Raw genomic sequence first — 24,277 nt, 5'->3', positions numbered from 1 at the left:
TGTTGAGACTCATGAAGGGTAAAATATAGTCTTCACCATTACAGATTTATATTACATGCAAGTCATTGGACAATTAACTACCTTTGGTATTGCCTGTTATACAGGGATTCTCATGGTACACAGATTGTATCAAGATTACAATTTAGTGGAAAAATCCTTCATTTTCATAGAGGTTAAAAATTATCAATATGATTACAAATCATTTTATTAAACAAAAATTTTGGTATAATGGAGGTAAAAATAGAATAAAAGTGGGAATAAATCTAACAAATAGAAAGAAAATCGAGCCGAAATGTTTTTTATCTTTAAGTAGTGTGTTGGTCTTCTGTGGAGGTTCTGATGCATGGCTGTTTTATACATAATGATATTAGATTAAAAGTAGATGCCACTAAATATTCTCTTGGAATTCACTAATAATTCCAAATTCTCGGCAACTGAAGAGTAGGATAAGATACCAAGTAGTTCATTGAATTGAATCTTTAATTACCAACACCAATTGGCATAAAATGGTAAATATTGTAAGGCTGCCATTATTTTGAATAAAAAAACAGAGAACTAACATCTATTTTCTCTTCATCCACATTTCATTGTGTTTTTCTTACCCACACCTCTTTATAAAAATTCCTCCCAGTTCAATCAACATTAAACTTTGACACAGTATGCACACATGTACATGATGCTTACTTGTGTGCATGCATTTAAATGATGACATGCTCTTCATGAACAACAACTTACATTGTAGAATTGTTGCATCTGAGGGTAAGACGCATTATTAAAATACTGGCTGATTCTGTTTGCTGCAAGATTCAACTCAGTTGTTATCTGCTCCTCGGTTGCATTGGGATGCTTGAAAGATTGAAAATTTTTATAAGACCCAGCTCATACAAGCTACATCACACTTTCCACTATAGGTATGTTAGTAAAAGATCAACATTTTTGGGTTATTTTATCTCAGGAATTTGACTTGCAGAGCAATTTGCAAAGAAATTCTTAAACTGCAAGACACTTCTTTCTTTCCTCTCCCTGGATAAATTTGGAGGGCCACCTGCCCCTGGGATCTCAATAAGCACTCAACAGGAATCCCAGGGGCCAAGCCACTTAAGAGTTGACAAATATATATGCCCCAGGTCGGACTTTTACCCACGACCTGATGGTTGGCAAGTAGGTATATTACATCAAATATCTTGATAACAGCATCTCATAATTATACTTTTTACATCTTAATATACATTTTCATATAAATTAATAATTAAGTAATAACTAAGAGTTAACACATTACAGGCAAGGTATATGGAATGAAAAATTATAACACAAAGCCATTTCCAAATAGCAAAAGAATAATAAAAGATTATTGAGGTGGATACATTAAGTTCTCCACACATCCATCAAGAAGAATAATCAACACATGGTCCAAAGAAAGAGATCAGAAGAAAATGTTATACAAAATAAAATTGGATTTGAATTTTACACAATGAACAACTACATATCACCATGTACTCTGTTGATGAGGCATGCATAAGTAATTCTGGGAATACTAGTAATGCAAAACAAGATTCAGGAAAAGGGAGAAGTCATATGTTAGTGTTGAGGTCATTAATTATGCAATGATAAATAAAATCTTGCAGCCATCTGTTCAGCAGTCAATCTCTCTTATTTTGACAGTGTCATCTGATCTGCTGATGTATCATGGGACTTGAGACTGAGCATTTCTACGTCAGAAGGGATAGTAGTTTGTACAGAATAATTAAAATGGGCCTGAAGAATTATGTGCCATAGTTTAGGTTTCCCTTTCAGCATGCTGGAAAATTGTCAAAACTGACTGGTAGACAGTTCATCAGATTTTAACTGTCTAACAGCAATTGCTGGTGAAATGAAGTGAATGATTCTTTAACTGCATAGAGAAAGACATTAAAAAGGATGATAGTATTTGAAGGCAAGGAGCTGGGAAGCTAGCACATGATGCATATAAGGGGAAAAATAATTTAAGTAAAAATGGGTTAACATGGGAAATTTAGCAATGGAAAAACAAATTCTTTTTGGTTTTCAGTCATTTTTATGAGGGTAGAATTATAGTTTTACAAGAACACAAAACTATCATCGAGTGAATAGCAGAACACAATCAGAAAGCTCAACCAATCCCATAGCCAGGAAAAAAAAATTACCGGTGAAGGACAAATATTCACAAAGGATCACTGATACAGATTCATACTTTGTCATATGATACCAATTAAAATAATGCAGTATAGATACGTAGTTAATGATTTATTTGTAGCAAAGTATAACTATATATTTGCTCAGAAGAGAAAATAGCATGCATAATCCACACAGGGATAATTGAGGGTTTACTGTCCATGATTAGTTTTTTCAGAGAACAAATGACTGCTAACTAATAGTAAACATATGAGTGCTATTAACTTTCCACCTTGGTCCCATTTCTCAAAGCTAAAATAATACATAAATCATAAGATGTCATAAATTCAATACCTAACTTTCAAATTCACATATTGTTACATGTTGGCAGGCAACGGGTCTGCATCATTCATGACCATTGCACATAATATGTGCAAAATTACGAAGACTTGTGAAGTGACTCGTGGCTTTGAGAAATGGTCCTCTAAATGATTTAATTTTTTTTCTAGTGACCTACATATTTGTACACAAATTTGATTATAAATTTATCTGATCTCATTTTGTAGATGGCTATTATCTCTTCAAAGGATATCACAGCAGAGGTTTTTGTCGGATTAATCTTAAAACATGGACAGCCGATAAAAACATTTGAAGAGAATAATAAAGAAATTTCATAAAATTTACACTATCCATTTCATAAAATATTATCCATTTAGTATTTTACCTAAAGACAAAACTCGGGATGAAAAAAATCTATTTGCACAGAAAAAAAATCATTGGCAAACTAAACATGACAGTTTTTTTGACGAAGACTGTACCTATGATCATATGTTGTTAGTATTTATTGAGAGATGTATTAACATTCATATGAGTACATCGAAAGTTAGAATATATGCATTATGATGGTTTAACCTTAGCACTAGTAAAAATTCAATACATGTTTTTTGATCCTAAGGTATTTTTCAGCCAGTTTTTACCAACAAGTCAACACTACAAGTCCTAATGCATGAGCAATATTTTTCTTTTTATTCCAAGAATAACATGTATTGTAACTATTAGAGTACACCAGGGATATGCAGGCTGCAAAATATGATGGAATGAAGGACACAAATACCATCTCAAGACAGATACAACATGCTCTTGTTAGCAGGTATAGTTCACATTATTATGAATAATTAACATAAAATTACCACATAAAACCCATTGCATGAAAAAGGGATAAGCAGTCTTTACATTCTAAGCAAACAAAGAAGACAGTAAAAGAGGCGAAACAAAAATATTATATGTAATCATGTTCAACTACCATTTAGATAAATTGTTCGAAAAATAAATTCATTATTTTATTTAGAATACGTAAAGAGATTATTAAAATATCATACACTATACATAATTGTATCAGTTCTCAAGCAAGCTTAATTAGTAATATACAATTGTTATTTACAGCAATAAATATAAATTTTTAATAATTATAAATTAATTAAAGAGAAGTGGTTAAATATTTTTGGAGGTGGTACGTATTTACATGATCTTGGGGAAAATAAAATATTAACACTTGTAACATTTACGGAATTGAAATTAAGTTTGGTTTAACTTTCGAGAGTATATGAATTAATGATGGGCTAGTGAAAAATGCAGAAATACCATTGAAATATAAGGCAAAAATATTTTAAAGACATTATTATATTAGAGTAGTTAGAAAAGTTATTGGAATCATCAACAGATGTCAGCGCTAACATGGGGAGTTTCCGTCATAGCAACAGGTAATACTTTATGAGTAAACAGAGTCTGGGCTCTGGGAAGAGAGCTGTGGTGTGGATGCCTCTCTGTTGTTCCCATGTAGTGATTAGTAAAGTTGGAAAAAGTTGAGATTCGAGCAGTGATTAAATACCTTGTAAAGAAAGGTATAAAAGCAAAGGTAATCATGCTGACTTACAGAACACTCTGGGGGACTCTGCTCCTTCACATTCAACTGTTGTGAAGTGGACAATTGAGTTTAAATTTGGCCAGGACAACTTATTAGATGATCCACGTAGTGGTTGGCCAAAATGTGCTAATACCCCAGAAATTATTGCAAAAGTGCACAAAATTGTCAAGGAGGATTTCCGACAGAAAGTGCAAGAAATGGCTGAAGCTACAGGGATGTCATCTTATAGACATACCTGTATCACACTTTAACCGTGGAATTGGATAGGAGAAAATTATCTGCTAAATGGTTACTGTGACTCTTGATGCAGGATCACAAATGTATCAGAATGGAAATTTCTAAGCAATGTTTGACCCATTTTAAGAGCAACCAACAAGATTTTCTGTGCTGGTTTATGACCACACATGAAACTTGGGTGCACCACTATACCCCAAAGACAAAAAAACCGCCAAAGAAGTGGAAAAATGTTGATTCGCTACCACCAAAGAAAGCAAATGCAATACAGTCGGGTGGAAAGGTGATGGATTCAGTTCTCTGGGATGCAAAAGAGATTCTGCAGATAGATTATCTTCCCACTGGTCAAACAATTATTGGACAATACTACACTAACCTCCTGGACCAACTACAACAAAAGATACACGTAACAGGGTCAGATTTGGCAAGAAAGAAAGTCATCTTTCATCAAGATAATGCACGCCCACACAAAAGTGTTGCTGCCGTGACAAAAACATGTGAACTGAGAAGGTATGAATTGTTGCCACATCTGCCTTACTTGGCTCAATCAGATTTCCATCTCTTCCCCAAGCTCAACATTTTCTCCGGTGGATGCAGATTCTCTTCAAACAAAGAACTAACAGCAGAATTAGACAGGCATTTTGCCGGTCTGAAGGAACCTAATTTTCAAGATGGGATTAAGTCATTGGGGCATAGCTGGACCAAGTGCATTAGTGTACAGGGAGACTATATTTAAGAATAAAAAAGTTTCACCAAGGTAAGTCAATTATCTCTATTCCATTCTGAAAACTTTTCTAATTACCCTCATATAATAAGCATTATAAAACTATTATTCATGAACAAATTATCATTTTTTCTACAGTTATTAATTTAAATAAACCAAGAGTTTGAGCCCTTGACTTTTAGCTTGTTCTTTCATTACCTGCTGGCTGAAACATCAAAGTTTACAAAACAGTCAACCTGAGGCAGGACTAGACCTGGCAACCATTTTTTACATGAATCATTTCCCACCAAACTAATCTGGCAGGCACCAACCAACCCAGACCAAATCTTACTGTCGTATATATTTTATTTAATAAGGTGTAAAATCATAAATTTCATTACCCTGCAAACGGCCCATCTGTTCCCCATAAAACCTCCAAGAGGTACTTGGATTAATGATTTTTGAAGATGGACATAAAATTAATATAGGAAACATTACACCATTTAAAAAAAATTACTTACCATATCTAAAATTGCTTCACGGAGTGCAAGCGTATTTTCTGAATACATATCACCACCATACATCATTTGTGACATCATTCCACCAAAAGCTCCAATACCTGAAATAAATTATCACTACCATCAAATCGGAAAATAATAAGATATTATATTCAAAACTAAACAGCTTTTAGAATAAAAAATCTGAAAAGACTGATCAGAAGAAGTAAAATGTGTCCCTATTTGATCCTATCAATTATGGAAGTAATTCTCAGTCAGTGTTCTTAAAAAATTCATTATTTGATGCATACAAATATTTCCTTTGTTTAATTCATAATTCCCAGTAAATACTTCACAATCCTGTCAAACCAGGAGCATAAAAGTAGATCTGTGCGGCAAAACAGTAAAAAACTGTCGAAATGAAAATTATGACAGTAAGATCTATATAGAGGAAATACGTTATTTGATAAAAATAATTTCAAATTAGAGAAAACTTTACCAAAATTTGACACTTATATTGGTCAATAATTCTGAGGGTTTTGGTACAAAGAGGACTGCATGCAGTGCTCTGGCTATGCTATGCTCTGGTATAAATTAATGATTTAAAATGTGGAAGTTCATCATAAAACGAAGTCATTCAACTTGACCCGGAATCAAATATCTACTGGAAGTCAGTTGCATTCTACATCTCATCCTTCTTCAGGATAAATGTTTGAGTGTCATTGTAAAGTGGATGTCCATATTAATCTAACATGAAATAGCCATGAGAAAAAATCCATGCTTAGTAGCTTTCAGTATATATTCACTAGATAATAATTTCAAAGGAAATTCCACGAACAAATTTTTTTTCGCTAGATTAAAGTCAAGCACCAAACCATTAAATTACATTCAACCCCTTCACCATTCATCTTCCAAAAAGATAAATAAATAATGTAATTGGTAAACACACCTAACCAGCAAAAGCAACACGGATACAACCTTGAATTCTGTTGACCTAATTATATTTTCATAGCATTTTTCCAAATTTCAACACATTAACCTGTAATGCTCATGGAATCCTTAACATCATTATTGATTATGGCTTCAATGGCCCAATTCAATCTTCTGCCTTCTCAGTGGAATTAACCAAAATTGATGAGTAATCTAAATATAGTAAGGTGAAATGTCCAATTAAAGGTGTTTTGCACAACTGTAACATGTATAAACTTAACCTTAGCCCTTTGAGTGCAAAGTGCATAATTCCTTCATTTTGTGCGAGATTTGCCAGGATATTTTAAAGACAAATGAATTAAAGAAAAAGTTCATTAAAAAAATTATTATTAACAATAATTCTCTGAAATTTTACAAAACTTACATCATGAGGCACAAAAGAAGAGAATAAATCATAAAAATAAGAATTATTATATTGTGTTTTACATTTATGGCCATAGTGAAAAGTCACCTTGAGCGACACTGGCATGTTTGGCAAAATTCATCAATGTCGCTCAAAGTGACACCAGCTCATGAAGGGTTAAGCTACATAAGGTTCAAGTAATGCAAAGAGTAAAATTAAAACACTTCTGTTTAACTTTTGATATTTTCTATTGCTTTGCTGGGGACATTCTTCAGAGCACTGTATTGTATATTCTCATGTTCCAGCTTTTTATTACTTTCCATGAACAAATACACATTCATATCCCCAAGAGTTTGATGAAAACATCTGGATTAATTACCCCTAAATATTTTAAAAACTAATTTTGCAAAAAGTTTCAAAATGTTTATGATATTCTGTTCTTCATTTTATGATAATATTTAACAATTATTTTACATTTTACAGCAAACATGTATTTAAAAACCGGTATATGATTGTTATAATGAAAATGATAAGAAAATCAGGCAAGATAAAATAAAATTGGAAGAAAAGGTAATACTTACCACCCATTGTCATATTATTCTCAGGTAATTTTCCTTTCTTGTCATTTTCAAAGTCTTCCCATGCTGCCTTCCTTTCCTCTTCATTCAATTCTTCCTCAGTTTTGTTCTCCAACAAGGAATCATGCTCATGATAATTATCAATTAAATCAGGATATTTCTGAATGACTTCTGCTAATAGACGATCCTATTTGATGGTAATTTCAGAAAATAAAGAGGATAGCATCACCAAAATTTCCATTCATAATTGAATCCAACATTTATTTCAACGAGGAATAGCATGATATTTATTAAATTTATTTATTTAGTTGATGAAATCAATACCTTCGGTAGCATGGGTGTAGGCCTCTTTGTCTTCACCTGTGGCTCATACCTATACAGTTCTTGAAGATCATCTAAATTGAAATGCCTCTCTATCTGCTGCTCATCAACTACTCGCAATGCTAAAGATAGTTTTGTAACTTGTCTATTGTATATTTTTTCTTCCATTGTGCCCTGAAAAATAATTATCAATCGGTCAATAAAGGCCAATTATAAATTGATCAATCGTATCTTTATGAATAACAATGAAATAATTTGATTCATCACACACAAATAGCACCGGTGTACTTAAAATATCCTTCAAGATGAAAAAACAAAGGCTACCTCCCCTGGGTGGCAAAGACATAAGTTTATGATCCACTACTGAAAATTAACTGATCACATAGCTTACTCTTCCAATACAAGATTATGATTGCAAAAATACAATAAATGCTCAGTCTACTTCTTCTTATTAATCTTTTTATAAAGCAATATTCAACGAACATCATGCATTCAAAAAAATTACATAACATAAAATGCAGTCAGGAAAAATATTAAAACATTACAACCAAACATTGGTATTTACCTGAGCAAGGAATCTATAAACATAACATGGTTTATTTTGACCAAAACGATAAATCCTGAAAATACTTTGAAGATCATTTGAAGGGTTCCAACTGGCATCAAACAAAATAACTCTGTTGGCTCCCACTAAATTTATGCCCATTCCCCCAGCACGAGTGGAAATCAGGAACAATCGAGCTCTGTTGAAAGAAAAGAACCTTTGAAAAACTGGAGGAAAAAATCCAGAAAAAAAATTATACTGTTCCAACAAAACTACATAAAACCCTTAACCTTATGTTTTACAAAATCTTATATACATTTGTGTGCAAATATAGGCAAGTCTGTTTACATTTGCCATGTGATTTCTATGGAGGCCTATATACAAGCACGAGGGCAGTCTGAAAAGTTTTCAACCTAACAAATAAATGAGATTTTTTTCTTCAAATTTATTTATATTTAAACTCATTCTCCTTTTAAGTCAATACCCTTTTTCCAGTGATGCTCTAGCTTTTTTAGCCCTCTTTTATGTGTGTATATATCTTCGAAATATAATGCTCTTTGGCAATGCATAAATATATAAAAACATGTGATATGTTATTAATAGGAGTCAGTCCACATCACTTTTATACCCACATTGTTCCTCAGTTTTGTTTAAATGCCTGTCAAACTTTCAAGACATCTGCAAGTCGACAAAACCACCTGCAAGCACCCCTGTCTCTTCTCCGAACCATGCAACCGCCGATGCTGCAAATGCTGCGATCTCCTAAGACCCACCACCTGCCTTACCACCAATTCCCAACCTGACATCACCTGCACCTCAAAAAACATTAAATACTGCCTCTCCTGTATCTTCTGCCCTGCCTTCTACGTGGGTGAAGTACCACCACCCTTTCCTTCCCCATGAATAACCACTGCTATTCAATCACATCTCCCATCTTCCTTAATTATCCCATTCCTATTCACAATGCTTCACATAACCAATCTTTCGATGACTGCTTCTCTGTTTCGGTGATTGAAACTCTTCCCAATTCTGCAAGTAGCATAGAGGTGAGAACCCAAAAGATGGTGCATATATGGGCGCTCCAGTCATTTACAATTCCCGGGCTGAATCAAGCCCACTGAAAGCATCCAATAGCCGCCTACATATCCCCTCCCATGCCATTGTCCATTTCCTATTGGTCCCCCACCTCTCCTCCTATTACCCTTCCCCCACACATGTCCTCTCCGCTCTTCCCCGAGACGTCATTCGGATGAATCTGATCTGGAATCAATCTTATCAAAATGGCTTTTTCTAACCCTTCCAACTTTTGACAATAAAAAATTTAGTAATTTTCCCACCTTGAGGATTAATTTGATATCAATGCTTGTTTGTCTTGAATAATTAAAGGTGCATGCTCTATGCCAAGGACAAGCTTTCAATGGCATGGACAAATAAAAACTAAAAATATTACTTGCAGACAGAAACTTAATTACCTCATATTTTCTGGTTTATTGAAATGCTTACACCACAGACTACGATTTTCTGCAGACACAGACCCATCAATTCTAAAGTAGTCAAGGCCCTTGGACCAAGAACCAATAAATTTAGGAGTTGATTCTGAATTTTCGGAATCTTCTACATGCTTGTTTCCAATTTTTTGAGTCTGATCATCAATCACCCCCAAAAAGTGCTCAATGACATCAAGAGAGACTAATGACTGGCTAAATAACAACCTGCCAAAAAAATGGAAAAAAATTATTAACATTCATTAAACAATGATATGTGATGATGAGCATTGAGAAAGTCAAGTGTTTTATTATTTTAAATACAAGTGTTATTACTTACACTTTATCACCTATCAACTCACACTTCTGAAGTATATCAAGTAATAAAACAAGCTTTCCGCTATGCTCTAATATCTCATAATCCTCAGGCACAACATAATTTTCCCACCATTCTTTTGTAGATACAGGTTCTTCTTCAGATTCCTTCTTATTTTCATCTGTAATTGTAAATGGTATATAGTTTTAGCTAAACAGTGAGCAAAGTGAAGAATATTTGTCAATATTTAATGATTTTTATACAATATATAAATTAAGATTCTCTGAAAATGCCCAAAATACATACTCAAGTCTTCATATTTATAACAGAAGAAAAATACTCTACGGAAGGCAAAAAATTCATGGCACTATGTTGATATTACCTTTGGAATCCTTTGATTTTTCCTCTTTATCTTCATCATTTATGCAAACAACATCAGATTCAGATGATGATCCTGATGATGAGCTGTTTTTGCCTTTCTTTTTCTTTCCTGAATCACTTGATTCTTCATAAGAAGATGGTTCTGTTGTATCATCATCAATGAATTCTCTCAATGAGCCTTCCGAATCTGATTCCATCAGTTTCTGCACAAATAAGAATAAGCATAGTTTGAGTTCCAAGTTAATTAAGTTATTTAATCCCTTCTAACTAAAGGTCTTTTGATGGAAAATCAGACCTAGGTCAAGCACTTACAAATAATATTAACATAATGAATTATTAGGAAAAAAAACTACATTTAAGATTAAGGAGCATACATGTTTTGAGTTTTCATAAACATATTGTGGCCATTTTTCCAATGATTTCTGTTTGTATATGCATGTATATGAATATGATTACGATTATTGATAAACTTGGAAAGAGCAAAATGGCACTGTTTATTGAATATATTCTATTGTTTCAGGCTTCACTTCGTGGAAGTAATTAATATCCATTATTAAAATAGAAAGAAAGACTCGTACTTTTCCACAGATTTTATTATACGGTACAACGCGTTTCACCGACTTGCGGCATCATCAGGTACAAATTTGCAAAACAGACAGAGCAAGCATATATACCCTCAGGACAGAGTGGGGGCGGGGAGGGTTGGAAGGATTTGAGGGGGGTGGGGGCTCGCAGGTGCGTTGATGGATTGTTTTGACCATTTCCAGGCTAATTTCTCGGAGAGGAGTGGGGAGGGGTATGGGAATAATTGCTCATTACAAAGTGTCGTGTTGTGGTTCACCAAGTGCCTTCTAATCTCTAATTGCTCGAGAGCGTCCATTTTTAATCCTTTTGGGAGTGTGTGTAATATTTTTGGCACAAAGTCACTGCTGTGGTTGAATTCTAGTAAATGCTTGGCGAAGAGAGAGTTGTTATTCTGATTTTTGTGACACCTAGCATGTTCCTTGACTCGTAACTTGATATTCCTGCCGGTCTGACCGACATAAACGCTGTTGCAATCCTCGCATTTCAGTTTATAAATGCCTGATTTGAGAAGGCTATCCTGGGTGTCTTTTCCATTGGCTAGAAGTTTGGAGAGGGTTATGGGTGGGTAGAAGGCTGCTTTGAGTGAGGTGGGTAGGCAGTTGGAAATCCTATATGAAAGATCTCCCAGAAACGGGATCGAGCACCACTTAAAAACTTTAGATACTGCGGGCTGAGATACGAAAATGCTTTTTATGGCCATTGCTTTTTGTTTTTTCCGTAGTAATGTGTCAACTAGTTTGGGGTTGAAACCATTGTTGGTAGCTATATTAGTGATATTCACGAGTTCAATTTTGAAGTTTTTGGGGGAAAGGGGGATGTGTAGGAGGCGGTGGATCATGGAGTGGAGGGCTGCGTGTTTGTGAGAAAAGTGGTGTGCGGAATCATTAGAAATTATATGGTCTGTATATGTGGGTTTCCTATAAATTGCAAATTCGTGTCTATTATCCCTAATTGTGATTGTCAAGTCGAGGAAGTTGATGGTGCCGTTGACGTCTTTTTCCATGGAGAAGGAGATATTCCGATGAAGAGTGTTTAGGAAATTAAGGAAGGAGTCTAACTGTCGGTTGGTTCCGGTCCATAGGCATAGTATATCGTCCACGTAACGAAACCAATAGCCCACGTTTTTGTTATGCTGATTGTCAGCATTAAAAAGATGTTCTTCTACAGAATTGAGGAAGACTTCGGCTAGGAAGGGGGACAGTGGGGAACCCATAGCTAACCCATCCGTTTGGCTGTAAAGGGTGTGGTTGAAACTAAAATAATTCTGGTTAACTGTCATTTTGATGAGGGGGACCAATTCGTCTGAGATATTTTGGGCAATGGTGGAATCCTTGAGTAGTTCTTCCACCCTAAGCAAAGTTTCCGATATTGGTACGCAAGTAAATAAATTGCTAATGTCGAAGGAGACTAGCCTCGCTTTTTCCGGGACATCAATATCTTTCAATTTTCGGGCTAGCTCTATAGAGTTTTTAACTCCATATTTAGGTTTAAAACCTGTGAGATCTCAGAGCAATACGTCTAATTTTCGTGCCAGAAGGTGTGAAGGGGCGGACACAGCTGAGATGACAGGCCGAATAGGTATGACTTTTTTGTGTAATTTGGGTAGTCCGTACAAACTGGGGGCGGAGGGGTTCATTTGGATTAAACTAAATTTTTCCCTAGCATTTAAAAACTTACACTTGGACACTGCACGTTTCACTTCACTTTGGAAACTCGCGGTTGGGTCTTTGGATAACTGTTTATTGATTTAAAAAAGTGAAGAGGCCCTATCTTAAAAGGGTAGGGTCTTACAGACATCAGCAATCAAGTTTAACAAGATTGTTTTGGACTCAAAACTCAACTGGAGAGAGCATAAAGTAATGAAAAACTTCCTCAATTTCACTTCACCACATGTGGCTGCAAAAAGGTAAGAGAGGGCACCAGCTATCTGCCAAAGTATAAGGGACAGTAGTAAGAGACTAATCATTTCTGATCACAGACAAGTTGGGATATGGTTCATGATATCAAGGCCCAAGTTCAACTCATCTGCTCCACCCTTTCAAACCCACTTTTCACAAAGGAAAAAGTGGGATGATGAAGGATGAAAGAGATTTGACATTGGGCTGATAAGCAGGACACTGATGGATCCAGGAAATGAGGACTGTTGGGAGCTGGCAAGCATGGTAGCAATCCATCAAGAAGGATCTCAATTCCCTTGGAAATATATGTTACGGAATATCTGGCCAAGTTATATTTGATAATGGTCAATGCATACACTATTCACATGATGGAAGGCCAATCTTTATATTTACAGGCAGAAAAGCATTCAAAAAAGATCATAACTCTATGGTGCAAACTGTATCTACTACAGGAGTGTCATTATGCACTTAATGACATAGGTCCATGAAATAAGGTGAAACTTTCCTGGATGGCTGGTAATAAAGGCAAACCCATAAATGAAATAGGAGATGGCGTACTGAATGCAGAGGCTGATTGGTCCAGACTTAAATCATTAGTCAAATCAGACAAATCATCTAAGGGTGGTTTACTAGGGTGGTGGAAATTTTACCTTAGTAGACATCTAAGAATCTCCCAGAGCTGATGTGACTGTACATATATGATTAAAGGGCCCTCATCAAGAGGAATACCACTAATCTTAATCTAAGGGTGGTGCAAATACGTTGGCCACATTAGAATTTTCACTATTGACATGTATTCTTGGAGCATCTACCTTTATTTGGAATATTAATTCATTCGAAGGAATGAGTAATAATACAATTATCAGATCATGATATCCACCCATTATAAGCCACATACATGTTTTTGCAAGTGAATTGTGAAAATTTGTCATCACCATGAACATAATGAACTCAGTACTTCTTCTAGCATTCTCTCACCTCACCTCCTATCCTTATGCAACATTCCTACTGAGGGGAACCTCCCCTTCTTCATAATTGTGTTCCTTGAAATACGTTGTACATAGAAGATTGGATATCTACAGGTTAGGGAAAAAGAAATTTGATTTATCATGCTTCGATTCTAATTGTCCGTTCTGATAAAATATACCCTCAACATGATGGAATGACTTGGGATTAATGATGTCCCCTAAGCTATCTGCTATCACTGAAAAACCATTGGATCCCATTGGGGTAGTCATTTAAAATAATTGTGTCGTGACAACAACTCTATTGAGTATGGCAACATTGAAGCAACTAATTATTTTCCTCATTGGAATCCATTATGACAAACAACTAAAGGATAGGGAAATTCAACACTTCAATCCTCATTCATTGCTAGCAAGAATGCCCTAGTTATCCTGTCAAAAATTGATGACACTGTGGCCTTGTAATGAGAAAAGACACTAGGGCTGAACACAAAATGGTGACCACAAAAGAGACTAATAGTATATAAAATCAAATCTGACACTTCTTAATGCAAGAATTTAGAAATTAAAATCTTTTGTTAATTTAATTTCTCAATAAATTAACTACAGGACCAATACCTTTCATTGTATAAGAGCAATTCTTGACTTCTTTGTTTCGCTTGGCTCATAAAATTTCTTACCTTTTTTTCATCAATGTCAGCCTTTATTTTAAGAAGTCTTGGATGAGTCCATATCCTCTGAAGGTTCTGGAAATCATTAAATAACGTTGTCCCCCCTCCCACTTTGACAAAATTTTGTAGATAGTGAATGTACAATTTTGACTGTAATTCAGTAAGCTGTATGCAAATAACATACTCATATTTTGGCGGTAGAAAAGGCGTTAATACCAAGTAGTCCCGTCTCTATGAAAACAAAAAGACGGATGCATTGTTAATGAAAATGAAATCGTATTAACTAATATTTGACCAAGATAAACAATTTCCAAGTGAATCATCTTTAAGGTCACCACATCTTCAAATGAATACTTTACAGATTTACCAATAGCTCCTTCATTTGATTTATCTCTTAGTGGAGATTAAAATAAAGTGTACAAGGAGCAATAAATTATCATTGAAATTGAATGGATACCATTTTCTTTCATTAATTTAAAAATAAGGCAAGCAGATCTTTATGATGGAATCAAGGATAAAGGAAAAGGAATAATTGCCAAACCTGAACACATCCCTCAAGCATTTTGTGTAAAACATGAGCTCTTCTTTTCATCACTTTCACATCATGAGGAGTTGACTCTGCTAATTGTCCATTTGTAATCGGGTTGACAAACCTATTGAGAAACTCCTTGTGTGTTCCCAAGAGGTTTGGTTTCACAAACTGAATCATACAATGATCTGAAACAGGACAATCACTTTTAAACACACTAGTTAATATTCTTCAACTTTACAGGAGACCACTAAATATGAACATTACAAAACACCAGATACATTTTAAGCTATCTATATAAACAGGAAAAACTATAAAATTCTTGGTTAATTGAAATTTGGTATCACATTTAAAATTGTTACAACTTGTTAATGATGCACAGCTATTGATGAAAATCTGCCTTTTTCATATTAATTTTCTTCATTTCTCTGATATATATTTTAGTACTATGGACCAAGTTGAGTGAAAACATATCCTTCCAGTGCTTTTATTAGTATCAGTAACAATTTTAATGTTGATTTACTGTCACAAATTGAACCTGTGAAAGTGTTTATAGAAGGCTTTGTAGATTCAAAACTATTCAATAAATTAGCATTTTATGGCAAAATGCACACTTGATTATCTGGGCAGATTGCAGCCGGTAGATGCACAATGTTGGCTGAATATTAAATGAGATTTTTAGCTATTTGGCCATCAATTTACTCAAAGACTGCTGAGTAGGGTTTGACATCTTCAAAGCAGCTGCACTGAGTTCCAATAGAAAACTTCTATGGAAATGCATTATTAAAGACCTGGAACAGGTTGTTTTTAATTGTTTAACTGAAGCATGAGCCAAATTAATACCAGTATAGGGATCAACTGTCCAGGAGGAGGACAGTTGATCCCAAAACTGGCATGGATTCAGGAAGTCCTGTGGTTGGGGATGGACAATTTTCTTGCATTTCATAATTTTTTCAAAAATAACTGTAGCCAGATGGCAAACAGCATGTGAAAGGAGAGAGATGCCATGGGGGAAAAGAAGATTAGTTAGAAATGCTATTTTATAATTACATAATACAGTGGCTAACTAGTGTGGATGCATGCATTACATCGAAGAACAGGAAATTAATTCTTTTCTTGCCCTTTACACACTGTTAAAGGCAGGACCCTGCAAAGTGTGAAAATTGTTTCTCAACCAACTGCATGAGCAAATTGCAGCTTGTCAATCATGGGGTTATATGAGTATGTATTTCATTAGTGAACTGGCATTATCACAGATAGCTATCAGTCAACCTTCTGAGTAGGATAGATGGAAGACTACAGAAATATTCAATTGCTAAAGTGAGATTTCATGAAATGGAGCATTATGACTGAGACAGAGAAGAAAATTTCCGTATTTGCCAATGAATATTTTTTTAAGAGGCCATGGTTTGAACTAGTATGTGACAGTGATGAAAATGAGGAAGTGGTCAACAATGTAAAATTTTGTATGGGCTTGCTGGATAATTAACAATGAAATTTTAATTGATGAATTTGTTCACATTTTTTGTAACATTGTGTTAGTTAGAGTGAGTTAGTCTGTTTGAGGTTGAATTTTGGTGGCAAATTTCCACCGAAGTAGTAATAGCTCAGGATATTGTAGATAAAAATCATATTGTGCTATTTGTGCCTTTACAGGATCATTCAAGCAACTATACTATACGAATAATTTTGGAAGTTAGGCAAAAGCATGCAAAAGACAACTTTGTCGTCTCTCTTTAAAAAAGGAAAAGAAAGTGAAATAAGAATTTTTTAAATGATTTTATATTTTTTGAATTTACATTTCACTGGATATACTCCAATTCAATAATTTAATAGGTGTTCTTCAGTATTTTGCAGTATAAGGTATGTATCATAGTGAGATCTAATTTAGCAGCACTACTTTGATTAGAATTGGCCTGAGTCTTTTCTACATATTTCATGTTACTTTGACCTATGTAGAAGTCATACGAAATTATTTTCACCAGTTGTATAATTTTCATGAAAGGAATGAAAATTTGTAACATAATTTTCATGACATATGAAACCAGATTTATCAAAATAAGATTAACTTTTCCAGATTGTCCATATTTTCCAGTATTTTTGGATAATGATACTTTTTATGAATAAGCCAAGTTCTAGAATATGGTTAGGATTTACAGTACTATACCCTGAATGCATCATTGGCAATATAAAGATGACCCGACAATTGGAGTTGTCAAAAAGTATACCATGGGCAAAATACCAGGAAAAGAGACTTGGGGATTGAGCAGTTGAAGGTGTCTAGAGGTACCTACTCCTCCTTTTAAGTATCGATGGTGAAGGCTCAAAATATTCACTGGAAAGTCCTGAATTTTGGCCCCAACATGTGTATGTCAGGAGGTACTTTCTATGAAAGCTTATCTGTTTTCCTCAAAAGGATTAGACAAAAATAGACATTTATAATTGCAAGTATTCAATGCTTAAGGAACAAAATAAACTGGTCAGAAATGGCCATCAATGAGTGCGAACCAGATATTTTGTGCATTTGAGAATGTTGGTTAAAAAATTAAGGGGCATCCCTCTTTTAAATCACTCTTTAGTGTCCTCATCTAGCCAGGCTTCATGTAAAAATGGTGGTGTGGCCATACTTGAACACAGTAGGGGTAAGGGGTACTATTATATCTTTTGAGGTGCCCATGAAGGAAGAAAATACCATAGTGTGTGCAGTATGTTTCTGTGAAACACCATAGGGGTTTCTCTTTATCACCGTAAATCTCTAATTATTAAAAGACATTTTCCTTTCTTACTTCCCAATAGTATTTTAACCTTTTTGTGTAGCGCATCAATTCCACCCTTCCTCTGTAAACTTTCCATATCCTTTCACTGCATTTTCTACCAAACTAATTTTGTTCTATTTGTTACTGTCTCAATTTATTATTTAACTCTGCATTTTATCCTACCTAACTCTTTATTCACATTCTTCCATTGCCTTCTCTCATAAATCTTTCTAACCATCTCATCAGTGATCCATGGTTTCCTTGTCCTTTTCCTATTAACCATTCCTATAGTTTCTTTTGCAGCTTTTGACATTCCTTTTTTGATATATTCCCATTCATGGGTATATACTAGATTTAATATACTTGTTAGTACCATATTTTTCTATTCTAATTGAGTCTGCATGGATTCTACTTTATTTTGACAAGCCTTATATCATGTACATAAACAATCCACCTAGTATTTTGTAATATGATCTTTGGGCAAATTTAATGTACTATTATTATATGATACTTAAAAAAATATCGTAAGTCATTGTACATAACTGGAGTTATGCACAATGTGCAGTGAATAACAAGGCCAAGATTGAGACAGCTGACAGATGGCTCAATGGATAGATGAATGAAGGCAGTTGCAAAGGAGTACAGCACAATAACGGTAAATCACCAGCTCTTGCCTTAAGGGTCTTAGTTAATTGGTCATTTATAATAAAAATATGGAGTTTTAAATTTGCTATATCATTAAATTACAACATTTTAAATTCACAGTTATCACATAATTACTGTCTATGAATTTATGGGTATCATATACATACATTCCTTGAGGTTATTTTGTAGAGGTGTGCCTGTTAACACAATCCTCCTTGCTGTCCTGATGGAGTTCACAGCTTTCGATAGAGCAGATGCTATGTTCTTTAGAAGATGACCTTCATCACAAATGACTAAATCTGGACCTGTGAAATCAAAAAGATATCCATTTGATACTACATATTAGCGAAAATTATGGGACAAAATAATGAAACACTCAGTCAAAAGACAATTGAGGCATTATGATACTGACCAATACCATATTTTGACATTCTCCCCTCAACAACTTGATACCCAAGCTCCATGCTATATTTAAATAATTGCGGTTTTTGTAATACGCTTTTGACTTTTTTATTGGAATAGTATAAGCACTGGACACTTTCTAGTGACGTATGTCATGTAATTTTTTTATTTGCCTTGCATTGTGTATTCTGAAAATACTGATTTCCACCTGTCTTGTTCTGATATGAAATTATTTTCTGGTTAAAATGAGATACAGTGGAACCTCGCTTAACGAGCACCTGAGATAGTGAGCAAAAATATTGTGCCAAAGAATAACTCGCTTAGCAAGCGACTATCACATACTGAGTGACGAGGAGAGGAATATATGCCTTGAATGATTGTGCCGGCTGTTTACATTTGTGTTTAGCAGAAGTTCCACTGCTGACGTAAGATCTGGTGCTTTCCCGGCATATATTCTTGATGAAGTTTTCTTGGGTCTTCCACTGGGTCAGGGGTTCCATGTTGGCCGACGTTTCGATGCCCGACTCGTGCATCGTCTTCAGGGATGATGATGAAGATAAAGACAGGGATGATGGTGGAAGACCCGAGAAAACTTCATCAAGTTCCACTACTATCATAATGCTGCTAGTAATCGCACATTTATCCAAACTTGTGTTCAAGCGTATTATTTGTGACTTTTTGGGCACAGTTCAATAATATTTTGAGAATAGTTTCACAAGAAAAAGTCGCAAAATGATAGTTAAAAGAGAATAAAATTAACCATAGAAATAAAAAGTAAAATCATTCAAAAGCAAGAGAGGTGTCAGCGTAGCTGATCTATCATGCATATACAATGGGCTGACATCAACAATTTGTACTATCCTCAAGAACAAGGAAAAGCTGTCTCTTGAAGAGCTTATGGACTTGCATTGTGTTTCATGGGAATAAGTTGAGGAGGAGAGTTTGTCTGAAAAGGCAGGGGTAACAGCAATGAGCCTTACTTTATGAGCATGCCTTGTGTATTAGAAATTATTCAAGGGTATTAAGTATGGACTTTTCAACATAAGTAAAATAGGATAATTATCACTATATTTCTGTACTGGAATTACTGGTCTGCATTTCCAATCATGGAATTTACTATTATATAACATATATTCCACGTTAATACATTCTAACTTATTGTAAAAGTAGTTCACACACCTGGGTCAACTAAGGTGGACTTGAACACCTGTTGGAACTTTTGACGTACTCTTTTACTGGTGGTATTTGATAAGTTTCTGTACATTTCATAGCCTAATACCATTACCCCTCCATCATTTTGCCAGTCTTTTAATTGGTACATCCTCTCTACATTTGCTTTATACCTAAAAAGGAGAGAAAATGTCTAAATTAACAGTAATATGTTCCTTGAAGACACAAATCACAAGCATTAAAGAAGCTTATTTATGCCATTATTTTATACTCATTAATGTATTCAACTACTTTCAATTCAAACTGTATTCAAAATAGCCAAATTACCAAACTGGGAGGAAGAAAATGAAAAAGGAGGAAAACAAATAAAGAAGTTGTTGCAATGTTAATGAGAGGAAATCATTATACATATAGGATGCTACAGAGAAAAGTAGAAAGTAAGTGGCATTAGAATAAGGTTTACTTTAATGCAGGATGTATTGGTACTTAATGTTTTGTTATACAGGTCTTAAAAAGTCAGATATTATCATCTAAGTCTATTAAAAATCCACCTAGACTAATTGATTACTGATAATTAAAAATCTGTAAATTATCAAAGGCATATAATACTATAAAAATTATGACAACGGAGATAACCAATTTTATAACAAAATAAGTATGACTACTTTGATTCAGTAAAGATGAGAATATTTGAAATGCTCAATAAAATTCTTGAGGAAATTAAGAAATGACTAGTTGGTGGAATTCAGTAAAATTAACAAAATAATGTCTTTTTAAATTTTTCAATTGATCAATTCTTTAAAAATTAAAACTATGTTTTTTCAGGATCTCCATTTAATTTATTGGTAATGTTAACTTTTTTGGTAGTTCTTTCCGTAAAAAATATCATACAAAATGAAATAAATGAGTGAGCATGGCTCACATATGTAGCACACAATTATTAAGAACATAGATTCTTAATAAATGAAAAAGAAAAACTTTGTTCCAATCCACCACTTCATTTCAGGTACGACTCGAGTCGTACTTGAAATAAAGTGGTGGATTGGAACAAAGTTTTTCTTTTTCATTTATTAAAATGAACTTCCACAAAGTTGAGGCTGAAACTATTGAGATAACATAGATTCTTAAATAAATTAGGTGCAACAGCATTAACGGTATCTACAAACTAATTAAACACTTAAATGGATTTAAAGACAAACAAGGAATGTTTATTTAGCATTTGGTATTAATAAATAAAAAATACAAGGAAGCTGAAAACAGAAGTAATATAGAAATTGTATCATTACACAATTATTCTGCTGCACTCAAGTATTACTTTAAGTATTAGTTATTAGTGGAGGCAGCTGACGGCTGAGGTCATTTCTACCATTATGATAGATGTGGGTAATTCGGCAAGGTTAGGAATTATTTAGGGAATGCAGGAAGGGCAGAGAGGTAAACCTCAAGGATTCGAACCCGGGTCTCTGGGTGGGAAGGCCACATAAGCCATCACACCATCCTGATCCTCATGTATCACTTTTATCGTTACAAAAAAAGATGCTCAGTTTCATAAGACCAGAAAAATGATTTTATGAAAAAACCAAGACAATGGACACAGGAAGTAAATGAGTGCTCACACAGTAACCTACTCAACAACTCATTAAATAATGACATTAATCAGAGAAAATATAACACAATTTCTGCATCTGGAAGAAGTGCTTTCTAATCTCAAATTTGCCTCTAAAATATGATTTATGCTTTTTTAAAATAAAATAGTGGAACTTACCTTGACAATTCATATACTTCTACGTCTCCTCCACTACCCAAGTCCTTAAGCCAATATTTAAACTCATTAACCCAGTTTAGAACTGTGTTGAGTGGGCAAATAACTAAAACAGTGTGAACTGTAGTCTTTGGATTATTTAGCAAGGTATGCACTAAAGCAATTACCTATCGGTCCAGGAATAAAAGGAACAAATACAGAATTAAAAACACTTTCAAACATTTAAATAATATATAAATCACATTGAGTTCCTCCTTTGATTGGAACCGATTTTTTACAATTTGAACTCACTCAGCAATTACAGTGATTGAGAATGTATGCATTTAAACAAAGGAGCTTTTCATTACAGAATTCAGGAGATATCATTTAAAGAGACCAAAAATGTATCCAAGTACCATACAATGGGGTATCTTTGAAGGTTCCAACAATTTTGCATGTGTTTTCTCTTCATTCAGAACTCAATTCTGTTACAACCACAATGATGTAAATACTGGAGTTTATGTGATTAATGATAAAGTGAAGGGTCTTACTTGTGACAGAATTCTTAGTAAACAAAAAATAAAATCCCATAGAAAGCAGTTAGATCATTGATTCAATTTTCATCATTGTACTTCAGGAGTATAATTCAGCAAAATTTGGGTAATTTTGGACTCTGAAAGAAAGTATATGAAGTTTTAGGGTGGACGTCCTTATGTGCAAGGAAAATGCTAGAAGAGTAAGGGAACAAGGAATAACCTCTGAGATCTAACACCATGGCTCATTCAATAAAATAAAGTTATGGAGTCTAAAATACAAAAATTAGGCCAGTTCATTAAAATTACAGAAAGGGGAATCTGTAAGGGAGGTGACTAAGAAAATATATCCATTAATACTGCAGCAGAAAAAATAAGTCTCTAAACATACTATTTTGGACTAAATAAAAAAAATAATAAACCTGTTTGCAGTCTATCAGTTTTTCAGATAAATAATGGTTGATGTAAGGACTGTTGAAGAGCTCAGAGTAGGGATTCCTTTTGAGTGTAAAGAATATGCAAACTATTGCACAAAATTTGTTTTGATAATTCTGGAAAGTAAGAAGAGATTTCATGAAAATTGTTCTCATATAGAATGGATTAAGAAATTTCTCAGCCACCACACATATCTTGAACCCTTGCCTGAGAAAAAATATTCAACACATTTAAGCATGTGTGCATCAAAATCATAGTTACTCCATTTTATGGTACTTACAACTTAGTGCAATTGACTGCATTTACAAAAATAAATAACTGACTAAACATTAGATGACCAAGCATATCAATTTTTCATACACAATCAACCAGAACATTCATCTATCTAGATTGCACATTTTGTACAACCTAGATGATTGTTTTCAGACTTTCTAAAACAATAAGGATTATAATGTAGCCCTTGTGAACTCATATTCACAAGGGGGTTTGCAATGTTTCATTGCTATCAACTATAAATTGCATCCATCAAAGGTGCACTGAATCATATTGGAAACAATTCATCAATTTAAAAATATGATTACATGCAGACAAACTTTCTCGTCTACTCAGTTCCTAAGCCAGAAAAATCCGAGGTAAGTTCAGAAAGTTCGCAAACTTGGTTTGGAAACTCCAGTAGGTTATTTTTTAGTCAGCTTGGAGGCCTCTTGTCCTAGGAAACTTCCAGTATAACAGCCTTCAACCACTTTGTTCATAACTAGTTTTGTTGATTAGTCATGGCTATTTATGTGAAGAGGCATTTGTGGAGTGTGGAGTAAAATTGGATCTGTGGAAATTATCTCTTTGAAGGAGAGGCATTGTCCTGTGAAATTTTGCATGAACCACTGCAGATCCTTCATGGAAACTTTTGAATTGATTACCAAGGCTTAGCGTGAGGATGCTATGAAACGTACTGCATGTTATGAGTGGTTTACTTGGTTTAAAAAGGGGTGGCAATTGGTGGAAGATGACAAGCTTTCCGGGAGACCATCAATGTTGACTGATAACCCCACACATCGAGAAAGCGAACAGTCTTGCTCATGCAAATCCTCGCTTGCTGTCAGGGAGCTTGCAGAATAGAATGGCATCTCAATTAGTTCATGCTATGAAATCCTGACAAAAAAATTGATGATGTATTGAGTTCCCACTAAATTCATGCTTAGCCTGATGACAGTAGACCAGAAACAATTATGAGTTCAAGTCTGTCAGGAAATGTTTGATTGAGCTGAAGAACCTTCTTGTCCAGGATCATAACAGGTGATGAGTCATGGGTTTATGGATGTCATCAACAAAAAAGTGCAATCTTTACAATGGATTGGTGAAACATCCCCCTCCTGAAAAAAGCTCGACAAGTTTGCTCAGACGCCAAGGTGATGTTGACTGTTTTTTTCAATGCAACGGGATTATGCATCATGAATACCTGCCTAAAGGCCAGAGAGTCAACAGAGTACTACCAGGGGGTTATA

The 24,277-nt window shown here is 34.5% G+C and overlaps 1 protein-coding gene across 2 annotated transcripts in view; it reads right to left on the bottom strand.

Moving 5' to 3' along the window:
• LOC139698111 (transcriptional regulator ATRX homolog) overlaps positions 1 to 24,277 on the bottom strand; it is a 75,918-nt gene that overhangs the window by 6,000 nt on the left and 45,641 nt on the right. For both annotated transcript variants that reach the window (XM_071597026.1, XM_071597027.1), the window contains 13 exons: positions 21,832 to 21,995; positions 20,076 to 20,239; positions 18,662 to 18,799; positions 15,106 to 15,281; positions 14,574 to 14,795; positions 10,447 to 10,648; positions 10,089 to 10,245; positions 9,737 to 9,976; positions 8,286 to 8,463; positions 7,724 to 7,894; positions 7,403 to 7,586; positions 5,513 to 5,610; positions 736 to 846 (listed from right to left, as the gene is read on the bottom strand). In XM_071597026.1, the coding sequence (XP_071453127.1) occupies positions 736 to 846; positions 5,513 to 5,610; positions 7,403 to 7,586; positions 7,724 to 7,894; positions 8,286 to 8,463; positions 9,737 to 9,976; positions 10,089 to 10,245; positions 10,447 to 10,648; positions 14,574 to 14,795; positions 15,106 to 15,281; positions 18,662 to 18,799; positions 20,076 to 20,239; positions 21,832 to 21,995 (2,205 nt within the window). The remainder of the gene's footprint in view (positions 1 to 735; positions 847 to 5,512; positions 5,611 to 7,402; positions 7,587 to 7,723; positions 7,895 to 8,285; positions 8,464 to 9,736; positions 9,977 to 10,088; positions 10,246 to 10,446; positions 10,649 to 14,573; positions 14,796 to 15,105; positions 15,282 to 18,661; positions 18,800 to 20,075; positions 20,240 to 21,831; positions 21,996 to 24,277) is intronic.

This window comes from Hetaerina americana, unplaced genomic scaffold (assembly GCF_022747635.1).
Source record: "Hetaerina americana unplaced genomic scaffold, ioHetAmer1.1.p SCAF_8, whole genome shotgun sequence".
Taxonomy (NCBI): domain Eukaryota; kingdom Metazoa; phylum Arthropoda; class Insecta; order Odonata; family Calopterygidae; genus Hetaerina; species Hetaerina americana.
This window is presented reverse-complemented; position numbering and strand designations above follow the sequence as displayed.